This window comes from Coregonus clupeaformis, chromosome 21 (assembly GCF_020615455.1).
Source record: "Coregonus clupeaformis isolate EN_2021a chromosome 21, ASM2061545v1, whole genome shotgun sequence".
Lineage (NCBI taxonomy): Eukaryota > Metazoa > Chordata > Actinopteri > Salmoniformes > Salmonidae > Coregonus > Coregonus clupeaformis.
In genome coordinates this window covers 34,433,552-34,454,366 of record NC_059212.1, presented here as the reverse complement: position 1 = coordinate 34,454,366, position 20,815 = coordinate 34,433,552, and the positions used below count along the sequence as shown (strand labels likewise).

Below are 20,815 nucleotides of genomic sequence, written 5' to 3'. Positions count from 1 at the left end.
AGTCATAATCTTAATACACTACATATTTCCCCCCTTCGAGACTAACTAAAAGTCTCAAAAACAAAAAGAATAGGATTATGACAAGTAACAATTTCTCTTATTGAGTATCTTTAACATTAAACCCAAAACCACTTTTCACTGGGGTGTAAATACCTTTCTATGAAATATGAACAAATCTTTATGAAGTGTGAATACATTACTATGAAATATGAACAAATCTTTATGAAGTGTGAGAGCGAAAAACCTGTCTGGCAGCCTTCTTTCCAAATATCCATCCATCAATCAAGACAGTAACATTCTCTCACGGCCCCTCTGCCCCAGGCAACCACCTAGATACTCCAGATCAATTCATAAATCTTTATCAATGCATTTGAAACTATGATGCAATTAAATACACATGAAAGCCCCAGCAAACAAAATACTATCCAAAATGTCCACTCTCAGGCTGGTCGACCCATCGGACCCTACGGTGGATTATCTCTATCCCTGCCTAGACTCCATGTCCCTAAGCTTCCACGAAATAAACAAAAACATCTAAGATCCCCACATGTATCCAATAACATCAAATATCATTCTACAAAAATGTATACCTAAGAATATGACACAAATTATGTATTACACATGCAAATATGTCTATATTTTATTGCAGACACTGGAATGTAGTCCACTACACTTCATCTCCTCAGCAGTGTCGACTTCCAATGCATCTTCGATGATGGAATTGGAACATTTCCACACCTTCCTTGTTCCATCTCCTCCTTTCCCTTCATATTCTCCTTTTCATATTGTCCTTTCATATTGTCCTTGTTTGAGTATTTCAATCTCTACATATTCCCCCAAATGCTTCTGGAAGAAAAGAAAAGACCAAACAGTATCTTTTGCAAAACAACACATTCAAATTAAAACATCAATATCAACTAAGAATATAAAAATGATATAAAATGATAGAATAATGTGATTCATTCATACATTTCCCCCCTTTGATTCATAACAAAATACTAAAATCACACTAATATTGAAAAACATTTGAAAAATAATCAAATAATCAAAAAGGATATTTATCCATCAATACTCCATCCAGTCCCACTTGTCCCTCTTCATCCAGATCAGGAACAGTCAACAACGGCATCTGAGTGTTGTCTCCAGGCATCACTACTCCAACCCATCTCAATATCATAGCTTTCGCAAAGGTCAGTAACAAATTACAAAAGAAAAACATCACACACAGTGCTATCAAAGCTGCTACTAAAATCTGAACCATCACTGCTCCCACTGGGCCTAACTGATCTTGCAACCAAGTCTTCGCTGACCATCCAGCTCCTTCAGATCTACCAAATGCATCCCTTATATTCTTCAATGCATCTATAACACTAGTGATACCATCTGAACTATCTGGAATCAAAGTATAACAATCATCCCCCGTCAAATTCATAGCTAAACATAAGCCACCTTGTTTTGCTAGAATATAGTCAAGAGCCATATCATGTTTTAACAGCGTCAGTCTGTGACTTCTTTGAGTATTCGACAGAAGGTTAAACCCTCTTATCGTTTCATTTGCAAAACCCTGCAAATTATAGTTAATATTATCTATGTTATCTTCCCAAATTTTACACCATACCATGAAAAAAAAATCCCCACTTCTCTCTTAGACTTATCCTCCAATGATAGGCTTCCCAGACTATGAAATTCCTCTAAAATTGGTGCTGGAGCTTTCGGCTCCCTTGTAATCAAATGTGATATATTTATTGCTCTAATAACTGTCAATGTTGAAGGAGTTAAATTGCTTCTCACTGTTGTTATAATAGGCTGAAGTGTTGATGTCATTGTTGTTGATTCATCTATTTTCCCTACAGCTTTGAACTCTTGACTTGTATTTCCATCTGTCACCACTAGTGTCACTACATTAACTCTCAGTCCTAACTCTAATCCCTCACTTTCAAACTGTTGATTATAAAAAATACATTTATAATCACCTTGATCTTCCTGCTGGGAATTGTAAATATAGATACCGCAATCACCCTCTCCTACTACTAACATTGAAACTTAGCTAACTGTCCTAGAGTTCCTTCAACCCTAGTTCTCCTAACTTTTTTAATCTAACTTTTCTCCTAACTTTTTAAAACCATTCCACTGATTTATTCACAAAATCCCTTTACCACCAATTTTTAGAATATGTGATCGGGAAGTCCCCACCTGCTTCTGACTTCTTTACACACAGACTTGGCAAACGATTGAACATCTTTTAGCCTAGTTTGAAATCTCTTGGTGTAGGAATGTAACCAAGAATAACAGTCACCCCTTTTAACTTTATTTTTCAGACAGATTGTCTAATAGGCAGTCTAATAGATTGTCCTCCTTCCTATGATATTATCTTTTCAAGCAAATATGATTCCCAAAAACCCTACTCTTTTAAAATCTTCTACCAGACAGCCGTCTAGTGTACATCTTATTGTACAGTTCAATTTACACAATGCATCTCTTCCCAACAATGCAATAGGTATATGTTCTGATACCAGTATGTGTATTTTAATTTCTCTTTGATTTTTATAGCAGAGCTCAATTGGTTCCTTAAGAGTAATCAGCTGTTTTACTCCCTCAAATCCCTATCCTAATTAGTTAATTTTACATAGTGAGATGTGTAACCTCATCAGGCTCAACACAGATAAAAGCTTTTCCTCTATTCACCATCACTTCTCATAGTCCTTTGTTTTCACTTCAATTGTTAGATATTTTTTTCTTTTCCCTAATCGGTGCTATCAGCTGACAGGCACTCTAGAATCCTTGCTCCTTTAAGGGTTCACCTGTCCTCCAGATGATCTTCACTTGCTCCTTTATCTTCCTCAGAAATTCCCTCTCTCCAGAAACTATCTATGGATATGATAACAACTTTTACCTCTAGTTGTGGCTGATACAATTGCATTTGACCTTGTTCAGTTGAAGCTGTAGCAGTGATTGTTGATTTGATTCACTCTGATTCTTCATAACCAAAGCTTCTCTTCTCCTTCTTCTTCTCCCCCAGTTGTATTTGATTGAGTTTTCTGAGAGTTTCTTGGTCCTGTTCTTTCTGGTTGTGTTCCTTTTTTCTGTACAAATCCACTTGATGGGCTATATGATCTGTATAGACACCTTTTGTCATGCTTCCAAGTCCAACCACCTCTACCAGTTTACTCCTTACTGGTGAGGGCAGTCCCATCTGCAATTTAGCTCTCAAAATTGACTGCTCAATTTGACTCACATCTGGATCATTTCCGGTAATATTTCTCCACACTTGATGAACTCTTGACACATAGGCTCTCGGATTTTCTTGTTGTCCTAGTGGGTCAATCACAATGTTATCAGGATGTACATTTGTTGGAAATGTATCTTTCAATGCTCTCCACAGACGATTCCTACTTGCAGCCAACAATTCAGGGTCGTTCACTGCAGTCCCCACATATCTATTGAGTCCCGCTCTCTGAAAAATGTATTCCATACCTGGAATCCCAAGGAGATTAGCCAAAAGTCTCTTAATGTCTCCTATAGCAGACTGTGTTCCCACTGTAATTTCTTCCAATTTTGAAATCCAAGGATAGGCTCCATCTTGAAGAGTAGGCAGCTTCTCAAGTATATCTGACATATCGGTACTTTGCAAAGGCTTATATTCTAAGTTTCGACCTCGAATGATCACCGGCATAATTTTCTTGCTAGTGCCCTCTTTCCTTGGCCTCAATGTATATTTTTTCTCAAATTCTTGGGATTCTTTTCTCAGCAGTTTCTTCTTCTGTATCTTCAGCTTCTTGAGTTGTTCCTCCAGTTCTTTTACTTCTCCTAAATCATTCGCTTTATCCAGGCATGATACGCATCGGTCTATATCTCTTTCTATTTCTTCTGTGCTAGTCATTGCTGGATAAAATCCTCTTGAATATGAAGTACCTTTACTCTCCCACTCTTTATCGCTGTCTTCATCTTTGCTTTTATCAGAACTCGAATCTCTTGTATTCTTCTTCTTCAAACATCCATCACCCCTTCTTTCCTCTCTTGCCAACCTCCGTCTGATCACAGGGTCATATCCACCCATGATCTCTTCTGAATCACTCTGATCATCATCATCATCATCATCATCATCATCTTCATCATCAAGTTCCATTCTCCTGAACCTCATTCTACCCTTAGTTTCCAGACATCTCGGTTTTTTCTTACTTCTGGAGTTTGGATTCATTTTTATGGTCGTTTCTGCTTGTCCTCTCTATTATTCGTTCATCTTCATCTCTGATGCAATAATCACCCTCCTGAACGATCACTGGAAGCTGAGGATAGACGTCCTTAAGCTCTACTTCTTCCTCATAAGGTGGGGGTCTTTTTGCTGAATCCGTATGTGAGAAAGGTGTACTGACTTCTGCCATTAGTTTTTCTGTCGCCTTTCCTTGTTTCACCATTTTCTCTATACCTTTTTTTTTTTTTTTTTTTTTTTTGGGGGGTTGGATCAGCTTAATATTGCAGATAGATTGTATCTTCTATCAATGTAATTGTCTGCATCACTTCCAATCCCCCATGTTTTTTTTATTTTTTATATATATATTCCCCTTTATTACTTTTCAACCCCACCATCCTTTCCCTACTTGGAGTAAATTAGTGAACAACAACGCCCAGGCCTCTACTTCCGGTCTATACTTACTATCTACACCTTATGGACAGAGTTAATTTTACAATAATTTTATATATATATATATATTTATTTATTTTTTTGCTCCTGAACCTCTTCTACTCTCAACCTCTCCGATCATTTTCATGATGTCCATCCGGTTTGCTTCTAAATGCCATATCTTTCTAACTGTGCTCTTTCCCAAAAGCTCCCAACATACAACCTATATACTTATTATGGACACAGTATGCTTACATTATTAGCTATCTTTGTTATTATTTGTTGTTATTTGTTATTAGTCCCATCCTTCAACTCTATTCAATACCTCCCATCTATCTCTTAACACCATCCATATAGGATTTCTATTTGCCATATATATTTCAACCGTACTGTGATGTTTTAGAAAAGTTCTGAACCTTTCTATTCTCATTGCTTCTACAGATTGTGAATTAAAAATAAACATTTTTGCTAAAAGTATTATTATATTATTGATTGATTGACTATGACTTTTCAGATCACCCAGTAATGCTATCTGCAAGGTTAGTTCCAGGTAAATATTGCAATCCTTTAGCCATTCCTGGACCTGTGTCCAAAAACAAGCTACAAATGGACAGAACCAAAACAAATGATCTAATGATTCTATCTCTTCACAGCAAAATCTGCAGAGCTGGGAAGATTGTATCCCCCATATAAATAACATTCTATTGGTAGCAAGAATTTTATATAATAATTTAAATTGAAAGATTCTAATTTTTGAATCCGGTGTCGTTTTGCGTGTCAGTTCATAAACACTATGCCATGGGATCGGTACGTCAAAGATCTCTTCCCAACTATTTTGCAATCTATATGGGACGGCTGTCAATCCTTTGGTCCTTAAGTGAAACTGATATACTTTTTTATTTATCACAGTTTTCCTTAACCAATTATGTTCTTTAATGCAAGGCCGACAGACAAGTTCCTTACTTTCTCCCCCTTCAACTTTCCTCTTCCACTTTTGCGGTAAGGCTGCAATTATTTGGTTGTAATTTTGGGTAGAGCAGACATTTCCATATGTTTTTGTTAGCTGCATGTGCGACATAACTCCACCAGTCCTACCGATGATATCATTTACGAAGATTATACCTTTTTTAAACATTCTGTCAAAAAATAAAGGTTTTTTGTCAATTAGTATATTTGAATTTAACCACAATATTTGTTGCATTATTTGTTCTGTCGTTTCTGGAGGATTAAATTGAAATTGCAACCAACTTTCTATGGCTTGTTTTAGAAATAGTGACATTTGGGAGATTATTTCCTTTTCAAATAACTGAAAGTGAGAGGTTGTAATCTGAATAAAGGGAAAAAGGCCTTTCTTGAACAGTGGGTGAGACAATCTTACTAATTTGCTTGAGAACCAGTTCGGATTTAAGTATAACTTTTGGATGACTGAAGATTTTAGTGATAGGTCTAATGCTTTAATATTTAATAATTTCTGTCCTCCGAATTCATATTCATTATATAAATATGCTCTTTTAATTTTGTCTGGCTTGCCGTTCCAAATAAAATTGAATATTTTTTTCTCATATAATTTAAAAAACTGTTTGCTAGGCGTAGGCAAGACCATAAGCAAATAGGTAAACTGGGATAATACTAAAGAGTTAATCAGTGTGATTTTTCCACAAATTGACAGGTATTTTCCTTTCCATGGTAGTAAGATCTTATCTATTTTTGCTAACTTTCTATTAAAATTTATTGAAGTGAGATCATTTATTTCCTTTGGGATATGTATTCCGAGTATATCCACATCACCTTTGTTTATTTTATCGCTGGCATCTTTTATCAGTTTTTGTCTGAGAATGAAGGACAACTTAAGAACACACCCAGCTCTCTTTGTCTCTTTTCTTTACGTTGTTCCCTTTTTTTTCCTTTCTTTTGCCCTGAATTGACAGAAGCACTTTCATTATGTTGATTACATCAGGGTTAAGAGTCCCTTCCACTGGCCATGGTTGTTCAATGTCAGGCCAACGTTTGTTCCATTTGCCGGATATCCTTGCAATACCATTAACTAAAGGATTACTATTTTGTACTATATCAACAGGTGTAATTACCTTCATAGTCCTGATATCCTTTTTCCCCATTGTAACAACTCTTTTATATTCCTTTATTGTGAATTATTTTATTATTTTAGAATATATAGCTTATAGTGTCCTCCCTTTAATTATTAATATAAACTAAAAAAATGTTTTTTTTCTCTTCTCTTCTCTAAATAATAAAATTAATCAATAAAAATATGAATATTCAAAAATAATATATATATATATATATATTTTTAATTAAACAATTAATCAATAAATTTACGAATAATCAAAAATATTTTTTATTTTTTTATTTTACTAATTTATCAATTAGTGGCTATCTTACCACCTCCAATCAGGAAAAGTACAGGAAAGTAGACAACTTCAGAGCAATCCAAAAAGAAAATACCTATAATCCAGCAACACTACAGTACTCATAAACCCCATTGCTTAATAAGCATCCAATCATCTTAATTTTACAGAATAATGTCAGTACTCGATTCCCAACACAACTCTAATTAAACCCACTCATGCACAAAAACTCCAAAATGCAATTTTTATTTTCAATTGATCAGTCTGTTGCCAAGTCCCTGCCAAATTGTCATAACATCAAATATCCTGTAGGGGAAGGCTTTGTAAACAGAACAGCACTAGCCTGATTCTCTTTTGACTTGATCCTGTCGCAGCAGCCTCTGTCGCGTCACACCCTGTCACATGATGTACACGTCAGCACTTCCTCTCTTTCTCTCTCTCCTCTCGTTCCTCTTATCGTCTCTCATATGACAAAATAACAATGAAACAGACAAGAATTTAGTAGTTTATGCAGTCACTGATCTGCTTCAACCATTCATATTCACATTCGCGCTAAGAATTAACTCAGGAATCGCATAAATAGCTCAATAACATTTTTATTTTATTTATTTATTTAATTATTTTTATTTTTAATCCGTCCACATCGCTCTCTCTCATTTATCAATTCAATAGGTCTCAAGAAAACAGTTTCGTCGTCAAACAGCAGCCGATGTAACAACCAGAATACACCATTAGACTCTAAATCTCTACGTTCGTCTGCGTCTCCCCACAGCACAGTGTAGCAGAGGAGTGACCTATTTACCCCTACGTCACTCTAGTGTCGTAAAATCACACGCATGCGCAGTACATTCATCACTACGATTTCACAGTGGAGGTAGCTCTCTCCACTCCAGACAACAGAACGTTAGCAGTCTGCTATACCTCCTCTCTTTTACCCTTATAGACAAACAATAACACTTAACAGAGCTCACAAAACATAGGGCACCAAGCCCAAACTATCTAAACACACCTTTTGGTGGCTTGTCCCATTCCTATGGACCACCAAGGAAAAAATATTAAACATAACCCGCATCAAATGTAGGCATGTAGCATGAAAAATTAGCATGTAGCATGAAGCATAATTAGCAGGCCACGTTTAGCATTTCTCCCTCCGCCGTGCCGTAAAATTTCTTTGTTTGCTAAATTTGTGCTACCACGAGGACTGTGGAATTGAAACGAGTGGTTACATCAAACAAACAATTTGTCAACTGTCAGCTGAGAGGCAACATACAGTATCAATATACCACGGCCTCCAGTCCCCAGGACTCACCTAATCACACCTAACGCGTTATTAGGATTTCTGGCCCATCTTAGAGGTCGCCTTCATCAAAGGGCTTACCGTTGATCCACAGCGGTTCTAAGTTACATACATATGCCTAGGCCTTCCTTATTCCTCTCAATCGATTGTTCTTGAACTCTTATTCAAGCAAAATATCTCTATAGACACTATAGACACTCCCCCCTTTTGCGCTGTTTACCAGTGCAAAGAAATTTAGAATGGTTAGGCCAGACCCCTAGTCCACAGCAATAAAAGCAACACAAGCACACACCGGTCCCCAACGGTACATCTCTCCAGCGCACACACCCAGAAGCAGACGAAGGAAACACACACAAGACCGTGAGAAATCTCACCTTAAGCCGGCGTCTTGAGCGAGAGTCACGTCGTTGCTCATGAATGAAACACAGCAGAGACGCAGACCCGCCTCATCACTCGCCGCCAAATTTGTAGTGTCGAGTCAATGTTGCTAATTATGCTGTAACAAAGGAGTCCGCTTATACTGAGCTTTGATCATAAGTTTTATTCATATCACAAGATTTCAGCATAAGTTTACAGATGTCATGATCATCCGGAGAGCAGAGTCCCAAAAGAATATGTCTGCTCTAATGTTCTTTGTTCAAACCCAGTACTTATAATATTCCCCAAAATATGGGTGGCTCCCTCTACTGTCCAATCCCCTGTCTACAACACACACTCCCTGTCTTCTATGGGGCGTCACCCTAAAACAACTCCCTCTGAAACTAAATAAACATCCTCTCAGGTTCCACTTGAAAACATTAGCAAAGTCATAATCTTAATACACTACAATCTCAAGGCAGCTGGGACCATAGTCACCAAGAAAACAATTGGTAACACACTATGCCGTGAAGGACTGAAATCCTGCAGCACCCGCAAGGTCCCCCTGCTCAAGAAAGCACATATACAGGGCCGTCTGAAGTTTGTCAATGAACATCTGAATGATTCAGAGGAGAACTGGGTGAAAGTGTTGTGGTCAGATGAGACCAAAATCGAGCTCTTTGGCATCAACTCAACTCGCCGTGTTTGGAGGAGGAGGAATGCTGCCTATGACCCCAAGAACACCATCCCCACCGTCAAACATGGAGGTGGAAACATTATGCTTTGGGGGTGTTTTTCTGCTAAGGGGACAGGACAACTTCACCGCATCAAAGGGACGATGGACGAGGCCATGTACCATCAAATCTTGGGTGAGAACCTCCTTCCCTCAGCCAGGGCATTGAAAATGTGTCGTGGATGGGTATTCCAGCATGATAATGACCCAAAACACACGGCCAAGGCAACAAAGGAGTGGCTCAAGAAGAAGCACATTAAGGTCCTGGAGTGGCCTAGCCAGTCTCCAGACCTTAATCCCATAGAATATCTGTGGAGGGAGCTGAAGGTTCGAGTTGCCAAACGTCAGCCTCGAAACCTTAATGACTTGGAGAAGATCTGCAAAGAGGAGTGGAACAAAATCCCTCCTGAGATGTGTGCAAACCTGCTGGCCAACTACAAGAAACGTCTGACCTCTGTGATTGCCAACAAGGGTTTTGCCACCAAGTACTAAGTCATGTTTTGCAGAGGGGTCAAATACTTATTTCCCTCATTAAAATGCAAATCATTTTATAACATTTTTTACATGCGTTTTTCTGGATGTTGTTGTTTTTCTGTCTCTCACTGTTCAAATAAACCTACCATTAAAATGATAGACTGATAATTTCTTTGTCAGTGGGCAAACATACAAAATCAGCAGGGGATCAAATACTTTTTTCCCTCACTGTATATGCCATATCTTTCTAACTGTGCTCTTTCACAAAAGCTTTCAACCTATAGCCTATATACCTATTATGGACACAGTAAGCTTTACATGAGTTATCTTGTTTTATTAGTTGTTGTTAGTTGTTATTAGTCCCATTCTTCAACTTCATTCAAATGAAAGTCAGATAAATGAAAAGATTTTTGCTAGGTTCTCGAGTTAATCAAATGTGTACCCGGGCTATTTGCATTGACCCTTTTTTGCACTGGCTCTCTTGCACTGACTCTATGCACACTCACTGGACTCTACCCAAACACTCACACTGCCTACGCTCATACACACAAAACACACACACATACATATTGACGCCGCACATACACATATTTTTACACGCTTCACATATGCTGCTGCTACTCTGTTCATACACACAAAACACACACTCATACATATTGACTCCACACATACACATCTTTTTATACGCTTCACATATGCTGCTGCTACTCTGTTTATTATATATCCTGATTGGCTAGTCACTTTTACCACTACCTACATATTACCTCAACTACCTCGTACCCCTGCACATTGACTTGGTACTCCTTGTATATAGCCTCGTTATTGTTATCTATTTTGTTACTATTTTCTATATTTATTTGCTCGTTTTCTTACTTTTTAAGTGCATTGTTGGGAAAGGGCTCGTAAGTAAGCATTTCACGATAAAGTCTACACCTGTTGTATTTGGCGCATATGACAAATAAAATTTGATTTGATTTATGATGAATTATGATTTTGTCCGTTAGAAGAATCAGAGTTTTCCGTCATTATTTTCATCATTCATTATTGCTGTAAAAGCTCATATCAAAACACAGAATTTCCTTTTTTTAATGTATATTTTTTTAAGACAGTATCTGACTTGAAAGAAATACGCCTCAGTACCACTGAGCAATAACAAAGTGAGTGTAGCCTGTAGGTAAAATTATGGAAAGTGAAACCATATTTTAAGCAGCTAACAAGCTCTCTCTCTCACTCTCAATTCAATTTCAATTTAAGGGCTTTATGTCAAGGGGTGCTGAAGGTGGGTGTGGTGCATGAATCAAGCGCAGGACGCAGAAGCTCAGTCCAAAAGACTTTAGTGCAATATTCACGTAGAAAATAAGCACAATAAGCCCGAAGGCGAAATAACGGCGCACACAGGCGTCAAACAAACGGCGCACTAACATGTGCGAAAAACCTCTCCAAAACACTGGAGGGAAGTACGTAGCTCCAACACAAAACAGAAGAGCAATCACACACAAAGACAAACACACACAACGAGAACTAAATAGGACACTAACGAGGACTAACAAGACACAGGTGTACAACATCAAGACAAAACCAAACGAACATGAAACATAGATCGGTGGCAGCTAGTACTCCGGGGACGACGACCGCCGAAGCCTGCCCGAACCAGGAGGAGGAGCAGCCTCGGCCGAAACCGTGACACTTTATTGGCATGGGAAACGTATGTTAACATTGTCAAAGCAAGTGAAGTAGATAGTAAATAAAAGTGAAATAAAAAATAAATATTAACAGTAAACATTACACTCAGAAGTTCCAAAAGAATAAAGACATTTCAAATGTCATAGTATGTATATATACAGTGTTGTAACAATGTGCAAATAGTTAAAGTACAAATGGGGAAATAAATAAACTAGGGCTGTCAAAAATAGCGCGTTAACGACGTTAATTAGTTGTTTGCTGTTAATTACGTCAATTTTTTTAACGCATTTCACGCATGCGCAGTGTGACAAATTATTCAGGTCAGGAAAGTGGTTGGGAGCTAGAGGCGAGATGGAGCAAGGTGAGCAAAGTGGGCCTATTGACGGATTCAAATATAAAAAGAATGATGATGGTACAGTTAACAAGTACAAGGTTATTTGCAAGATTTGTAAGAAGGAGTTTCAATTTCACCGGAGCTGTTCAAGCTTGAAGTACCATGTCAACGCCAAACATGCGTTTGCTGGGCCGTCAGATTCAGCAAGTGGTTTGCGCCAGACCACGCTGAATGTTTGCAGGCAATTAACAAAATCAACCTCAGATAATTTGACCAACACAATAGCAAAATGGATTGCAAAGGATTGTAGACCCATTAGCATTGTAGAAGACTCAGGTTTCCTTGATGTTTTGCAAGTGGCGTCTCAAGACTCATTCTATAAGCCACCGTCAAGAGCCACAGCCAAAGACAAATATTATGGTGTGTAGTATGTTTCAGCTTGATTTAAAACACCATTATTTGGCTGTGTTAATAAACAGACATAATATGAAAATTATGTATCTGTGTCCTGTTATTTATCTTTTGGTATGCATTTCAGAAAAAAAATGGTTAGGATTCAGGTGTAATTGCAAATAGTGATTAATCATGATTAATCCACTGAAAATTCTGATTAATTTGATTAAAAATTTTAATCATTTGACAGCCCTAAAATAAACATAAATATGGGTTGTATTTACAATGGTGTTTGTTCTTCACTGGTTGCCCTTTTCTTGTGGCAACAGGTCACACATCTTGCTGCTGTGATGGCACACTGTGGTTTTTCACCCAGTAGATAAGGGAGTTTATCAAAATTGGGTTTGTTTTCGAATTCTTTGCGGATCTCTGTAATCTGAGGGAAATATGTGTCTCTAATATGGTCATACATTTGGCAGGAGGTTAGGAAGTGCAGCTCAGTTTCCACCTCATTTTGTGGACAGTGTGCACATAGCCTGTCTTCTCTTGAGAGCCAGGTCTGCCTACGGCGGCCTTTCTCAATAGCAAGGCTATGCTCACTGAGTCTGTACATAGTCAAAGCTTTCCTTAAGTTTGGGTCAGTCACAGTGGTCAAGTAGTCTACCACTGTGTACTCTCTGTTAAGGGCCAAATAGCATTCTAGTTTGCTCTGTTTTTTTGTTAATTCTTTCCAATGTGTCAAGTAATTCTCTTTTAGTTTTCTCATGATTTGGTTGGGTCTAATTGTGTTGTTGTTGTTGTCCTGGGGCTCTGTGGGGTCTGTTTGTGTTTGTGAAAAGAGCCCCAGGACCAGCTTATTTAGGGGACTCTTCTCCAAGTTAATCTCTCTGTAGGTGATGGCTTTGCTATGGAAGGTTTGGGAATCGCTTCTTTTTAAGTGGTTATAGAATTTAACGGCTCTTTTCTGGATTTTGATAATTAGCGGGTATCAGCCTAATTCTGCTCTGCATGCATTATTTGGTGTTTTTCGTTGTACACAGAGGATATTTTTGCAGAATTCTGCATGCAGATTCTCAATTTGGTGTTTGTCCCATTTTGTGGATTCTTGGTTGGTGAGTGGACCCCAGACCTCACAACCATAAAGAGCAATGGGTTCTATAACTGATTCAAGTATTTTTAGCCAGATCCTAATTGGTATGTCAAATTTTATGTTCCTTTTGATGGCATAGAAAGCCCTTCTTGCCTTGTCTCTCAGATCATTCACAGCTTTGTGGAAGTTACCTGTGGCGCTGATGTTTAGGCCGAGGTATGTATAGTTTTATGTGTGTTCTAGGGCAACGGTGTCTAGATGGAATTTGTATTTGTGGTCCTGGCAACTGGACCTTTTTTGGAAAACCATGATTTTTGTCTTACTGAAATTTACTGTCAGGGCCCAGGTCTGACAGAATCTATGCAGAAGATCTATGTGCTGATGTAGGCCCTACTTGGTTGGTGACCGAAGCACCAGATCATCAGCAAACAGTAGACATTTGACTTCAGATTCTAGTAGGGTGAGGCCGGGTGCTGCAGACTGTTCTAGTGCCCTCGCCAATTCGTTGATATATATGTTGAAGAGGGTGGGGCTTAAACTGCATCCCTGTCTCACCCCACGGCACTGTGTTTTTTGCCCATTTTAACCGCACACTTGTTGTTTGTGTATATGGATTTCATAATGTCGTATGTTTTTCCCCCAACCCCACTTTCCATCATTTTGAATAGCAGACTCTCATGCCAAATTGAGTCAAAAGCTTTTTTTTTTATCAACAAAGCATGAGAAGACTTTGCCTTTGTTTTGGTTTGTTTGTTTGTCAATTAGGGTGTGCAGGGTGAATACGTGGTCTGTCTTTCGGTAATTTGGTAAAAAGCCAATTTGACATTTGCTCAGTACATTGTTTTCATTGAGGAAATGAACTAGTCTGCTGTTAATGATAATGCAGGGGATTTTCCCACGGTAGTTATTGGGGTCAAATTTGTCTCCTCTTTTATGTATTGGGGTGATCAGTCCTGGTGTTCTCAGGTCGTTTGTGCCTGTGTGTATTGTTATGTGGCTGGGTGATCCTAGTTGGTCCTCAGACGGTCTAGGGCGTGCTGGGTGTTTGGACACCAGAGTTTAGACACTGTGTGTTTGGGAAAAAGTTTATTTTCTTGTATGTATTTCCCATTTGAGTCCAAAAGGAGTACAATCTATGGCTTGTGTATGTCCTCAGTGGGTGTGGGGGGGTCGTCAGGAGGGCTATCAGGGTGGCTGACAGGGGGGGACGTGCTCAGAGGGGTTGGGATCCCCTGGGCTTGGGGTTCTTCATTTGTTTGTCTGGCTGTGATGTCGAGGCTATGGTCAGGGTCTAGGGTGTACTGTTCTGCTGCGGTGTCGAGACTTTGGCCAGGATCTGAGGTGGGCTGTTCTGCTGGCTTTTCTGCGGGGGTGGCCAGCTCTCTAATGAGTTATTCTCTGTCACCCGTCATCGTTCTCACCTTCTCCTCCAGCACTCTGATCCTCTCCTCTAGTGCTCTGTTCTTCTCCTGCTCCTGCTCTTTCTCCTGTTGATGTTGTATCACCACAGTCCAGAGTGCAGATATGCCTCTCTCCCCCTCCAGCTCTCCAGGTCTAGTTAAGGGGGTGTTGTGCTGAACCGTTGTCTGGGTCTGTGCTGACTGGAGTGTAGTCACCTGCTGTTCCAGCAGTACTCTGTGCTGGGAAGTTGACTTTCCGCTTGGGGTTGCTCGTCTGTGGGATTATTTAATGAAGAGGTCTGGTCTGACCCACTCGGGGTGGGGGTATCTTTCTCAAGGGAGAGCTTCTCCTGCTGAGCTATTTCTTTGATTAGGTGGAAGTCCAGCTGGAACTGTTTGGGGTTGCCCTGTACCAATACTGTTCCAGATTTATAGAGATTTATATTAGCTGACTCAGAGTCCTCGTTGTCTAGTATCCTGAGTTTCCACCCATCGCTAACACCCCCCCCCCCCCTTAACAGAGGGGTAGTGTGCTCGTATAGCACTGTGCCATGCCAGGGGATGGTCTGTAAAAGTCAGCAAAAATTGTCTCCTGATTTCCCATAAGGAGCTTCATTTTGCCATTACATTTACATTTACATTTAAGTCATTTAGCAGACGCTCTTATCCAGAGCGACTTACAGTTAGTGCATACATTATTATTTTTTTGTATACCCCCCGTGGGAATCGAACCCACAACCCTGGCGTTGCAAACGCCATGCTCTACAAACTGAGCTACATCCCCTGCCGGCCATTCCCTCCCCTACCCTAGACGACGCTGGGCCAATTGTGCGCCGCCCCATGGGTCTCCCGGTCGCGGCCGGCTACGACAGAGCCTGGATTCGAACCAGGATCTCTAGTGGCACAGCTAGGACTGCGATGCTGTGCCTTAGACCACTGCGCCACTCGGGAGACCATTGTTGGGCTCAAGTACTTTGACACCTCTCACTTTACACGTCAGTGCTAATTGTACTAGCAAGTTTGGTAGCCTTAGCATTCAGTCCTTATAAAGTAAAATATAACATTGTAATGTATTTTTCTTATTGGTTTTTGAAAGTAAAAAAATAGCTTCCGACTAAACATTACTCACTCAGTTCCAGCTTGGATGATGTTTTCAGGTTTCTGTTTGTTTGCCAGAGCATTTGCTGTATAGCTTGGGAATAGTAATCCTTGGTGGTAGAAAGCCTTCCAGGTAATTCTGTCCAAAATCAGGTTGTAGGTTTGGAGTTTTGGTTTGGAATGAAGGTTATGTTGTGGAGGGTAGCATCCTGTATATGTCCCAGCCAAAAAATCCAAGTTTATCTAACTCTAAATCTATATTTTTTGTAAAAATATGCTGAAAAATGCAGGAGCAATGTCTTTGAGCTCTCTCTCTCTCTCTCTCTCTCTCTCTCTCTCTCTCTCTCTCTCTCTCTCTCTCTCTCTCTCTCTCTCTCTCTCTCTCTCTCTCTCTCTCTCTCTCTCTCTCTCTCTCTCTCATTCAACACAAATAGACTTGCATTTTAAAAATCGAGCTTCCATATCCACTTTCTTCTTTCCGTGGCACACTGAGAGATGCACTGCATAGTTATGAGTCTTTTCATTTTTTTAGTTCACATGCTCTGCTCAGTCCACGATCACATCCCTTCCACGGAGAAACAATGGGAGCCGGGATATCTTATTACCCCATAGCAGCCCAGCCCCCAGCCCTATCTCAGCTAGCTCACAGTGATCTCTGTGGCTCACAGATCCTTAATGATGGGTTATACTTCCACTGCTCCTTTCATCCCAGAACAGAGCACAGCTTCACATCATGCCAGGCAGCCAGCCGGCAGGCAGGCGGTGTGACTCACCTACAAACGACTACAACACTGATCATATGATATGATGGAGTGGGGACTCTTGTGGTTCTGCACTTAGAAGCATTTCCTTATTTAAGTTGGAATTGTACTGTACAGTACATCTTGCAATATACTATATGTTCACATTAGTGTGTACATCACACATAGTAGCCTACAGGATATGCAGTCCCACTTTGAATTAAGTACAACTTATAAAGGCTTTATATAGTATACATAAAGGCTTCATAAGCACTACATAAATGCTTCACAAATCATCTATAAGCAAATGGGATACTTTACAAATGGTGTATAAAGGGTGACATCAAATCAAATCAAACTTTATTTACATAGCACATTGTTACAACAGATGCATTTCAAGGTGCTTAACAAATCAAATAATAGGCATAAGGACATAACAATTCTAACTGTAGGGTAAATTGCAAAATGTGACATAGCATAGCACTATGTATGTTTATAGACCATTTATAGAGTATGACATATGCTTATAGATTATTTGTGAAGCATATATGTGGTGCTTTTATAAATTGTACTTTGTTTAAAGTGGGACCGGATAGGTTATAGTGTATTTGTACATTAGTGCATACTGTATATGGTTGGACCCCCCTTTGCCTCCAGAACAGCCTGAATTCTTCGGGGCATGGAAACGTTGCTCAATTGGTATCAATTGAGCAACCATTACACCACCACCACCAGCCTGTACCTTTGACGCCAGACAGGATGGGGCCATTGACTAGTGTCATCAGCATGACGCAACAGGAACCGGGATTCGTCGGACCAGGCAGTGTTTTTCCACTCCTCAATTGCCCAGTGTTGGTGATTGCGTGCCCACTGGAGCCACTTCTTTTTATTTTTAGCTGATAGGAGTGGAACATGGTGTTGTTGTCTGCTGCAATAGCCCATCCGTGACAAGGATTGACGAGTCGTGCGTTCAGAGATGCCTTTCTGCACACCACTGTTGTACTGCTCCATTATTTGCCTGTTTATGGCCTGCCCATTAGCTTGCATGATTCTCATTCGACCTCTCATCAATTAGTTGTTTTTGCCCACAGGACTGCCGCTGACTGGATGTTTTTTGTTTGTTGCACCATTCTCAGTAAACCCTAGACACTGTTGTGCGTGAAAAGCCCAGGAGGCCGGCCATTTCTGAGATACTGGAACCGGCGCGCCTGGCACCGGCGATCATACCACGCTCAAAGTCGCTTAGGTCACTCGTTTTGCCCATTCTAATGTTCAAACGAACAGTAACTGAATGCCTCAATGCTTTGTCTGCCTGCTTTATATAGCTCTCTTTCTCCACTCTCTCTCTCCCTCTACCCCCCTCTCGCACTCTGATTGACAGGAGAACCACTGTAGGCGTATAAAGATCCTGGGAGACTGTTACTACTGTGTGTCAGGTCTGACCCAGCCCAAGACTGACCACGCCCACTGCTGTGTGGAGATGGGCCTGGACATGATCGACACCATCACGTGAGTCTATAGGTTTATGGTAAACACTTACTCAGTCATTGCTAGCTCCTTGGAGCATAGCGCTACGGCATTTGTCTCTCCACGACGTCCTGTTCTGGGCCAGGTCCTGGGCTGATGTGGTGTTATGTCCCAGGTTGTATAAGTCGTCCATGGTAAACACATCACCTGTATATGTTTATGGTTGACTGATAAAGCACGTCAGTCATTGTGATGTTAGGGTCAGTGTTGACATCTGTTAATGACAGTATTATGTAGGTACAGACACATTGAGTTGTGATGGACACCATATCACATAGCTCTTTATGGCTCTATGGAATGAGCCTGCTGCATGGCTTTCAGCCATTATATTGATTAATTTGGTTTGACCAGGGATAAAAGCCAGACTGAAGACTGGGGATATTTTGATATTCTCTATTCTTCTCATCTAAACCACTGTGGTTCAAGTTAGTCCTGGCTGAAGGATTCCTTAGGTGGATTGTCATTGGCTGCTATGAATACATGCCAAGACTGCAGATAGAGTTGAGAGTGGAATCTCATTTGAAGGCGAGGGAATTGAAATGCATTTGGATGCTTCTTTATGAAGCGTGAAAGTGTTTGTCTCATTTGCATGTCCTGCACAATTTGGAGAAAGAAGAAAGAGCTCAACACTTCAATAAGGTGTATCCCATTCCGTGTTAAATGCATGGCCATTGGCTTGGTCTTATATGACTCTATGTGCACAGGGCCACACAGGATGTCAGTATTCATAAATAGACAATATAGGACTATACACAGACACATAGGGCTACAATACACAATGAAAACACTTGCCTTTTTATGTTAACGGTAGATTAATATGCATATTCATTCCTATTCCTATTGGTGACCAGTGTAGCATTTTGCCCTGTTTATTGAGAGTCTAGAGATTGCTCTTAAATCTCATCCTGCTCCTTCCATATGGGTGGAATTTTCCTCTGTCTGCACTCTTACGTAAAAAAAAAAAAAGAGTTTAGAATCCGGAGGAGCAACCATTTTGTCCTTCTGGCTTATCTCCCCAGAACATGTGCACTTTTTCCTCCAGAGAGAGGGAGGGAGGGAGGGAGGGAGGTTAGAACTCAGCTGCCTGGTCTGTCTTTATTATTAGGTGAAGAGGAGCAGCACCATTTATATCATGGAAGAATAACATTTGTGGAATTTGTGACATTGGCTGCTAAGGCAAGACATGATTTGTATACAGTAACGCTATAGTACACACACACACACACACACACATCTACTCGTACACACTCTCACACACACACATGCATGCAGGCACACTTAGGGACTTGGCACTTGGCTCGCAGGCAGGTACACAAGCACGTACGTACGTACGCACGCACGCACTCAATCACACACACATACACACACAATCACACACACATACACACACAATCACACACACCTACACACAGTATCAATGTTATAATATTGTAATGACTCTCCTCATGCACCTGCAGGTCAGTAGCGGAGGCCACGGAGGTGAATCTGAACATGCGTGTGGGTCTCCACACGGGCCGGGTTCTGTGTGGGGTCCTGGGACTTAGGAAGTGGCAGTATGACGTATGGTCCAACGACGTCACACTGGCCAATGTGATGGAGGCAGGGGGACTGCCTGGGTTAGTACCAGTTACCACCATGCCATGCCAAAATCTACTGTCCCAACTTCACACACAACAACAAACACACAATGCAGGCTGTGAGCAGAACCTCTGGAGCGATTAGGGGTTAAGTGCCTTGCTCTAGGGCACAACAGCATTAGGTAGCACCACATGAGGCTGACTCTGTATGTGTTTCTCCTTCTCCACCAGGAAGGTCCATATCACCAAGGCGACCCTGGACTCCCTGAATGGAGACTATGAGGTTGAGCCAGGCAACGGTCATGAGAGAAATGCCTTCCTCCTCAAACACCAGATCGAGACCTTCTTCATTGTGCCAACTCACCGACGGAAGGTGTGTTTGTGTTTGTGTGTGTTTGTGTCTGGGTGAGTGTGTGTGTGTGTGTGTGTGTGTGTGTGTGTGTGTACAGTATGTGAGATCTGCTTGGGAGAGGATGATCAAGAGTTTGTGCATGTGTGTATGTGTGTGTAGGATTAGAGGTGTTTGTATGTGTGTGTGAGGATGAGTGTGTATGTGTGTTTATAAAAATAGACACACATTTTAGGACATACAGTGGGGAAAAAAAGTATTTAGTCAGCCACCAATTGTGCAAGTTCTCCCACTTAAAAAGATGAGAGAGGCCTGTAATTTTCATCATAGGTACACGTCAACTATGACAGACTAATTGAGAATTTTTTTCTCCAGAAAATCACATTGTAGGATGTTTAATGAATTTATTTGCAAATTATGGTGGAAAATAAGTATTTGGTCACCTACAAACAAGCAAGATTTCTGGCTCTCACAGACCTGTAACTTCTTCTTTAAGAGGCTCCTCTGTCCTCCACTCGTTACCTGTAATAATGGCACCTGTTTGAACTTGTTATCAGTATAAAAGACACCTGTCCACAACCTCAAACACTCACACTCCAAACTCCACTATGGCCAAGACCAAAGAGCTGTCAAAGGACACCAGAAACAAAATTGTAGACCTGCACCAGGCTGGGAAGACTGAATCTGCAATAGGTAAGCAGCTTGGTTTGAAGAAATCAACTGTGGGAGCAATTATTAGGAAATGGAAGACATACAAGACCACTGATAATCTCCCT

The 20,815-nt window shown here is 40.4% G+C and overlaps 1 protein-coding gene across 1 annotated transcript in view; it reads left to right on the top strand.

Annotated features, from left to right (window-relative positions):
- The window catches only part of LOC121535312 (adenylate cyclase type 1-like), an 86,403-nt gene that overhangs the window by 42,681 nt on the left and 22,907 nt on the right, over positions 1–20,815 (top strand). Inside the window, exons 5-7 of the mRNA XM_041842257.2 lie at positions 17,968–18,095; positions 19,571–19,729; positions 19,922–20,063. Coding sequence (XP_041698191.2) covers positions 17,968–18,095; positions 19,571–19,729; positions 19,922–20,063 — 429 coding nt within the window. The remainder of the gene's footprint in view (positions 1–17,967; positions 18,096–19,570; positions 19,730–19,921; positions 20,064–20,815) is intronic.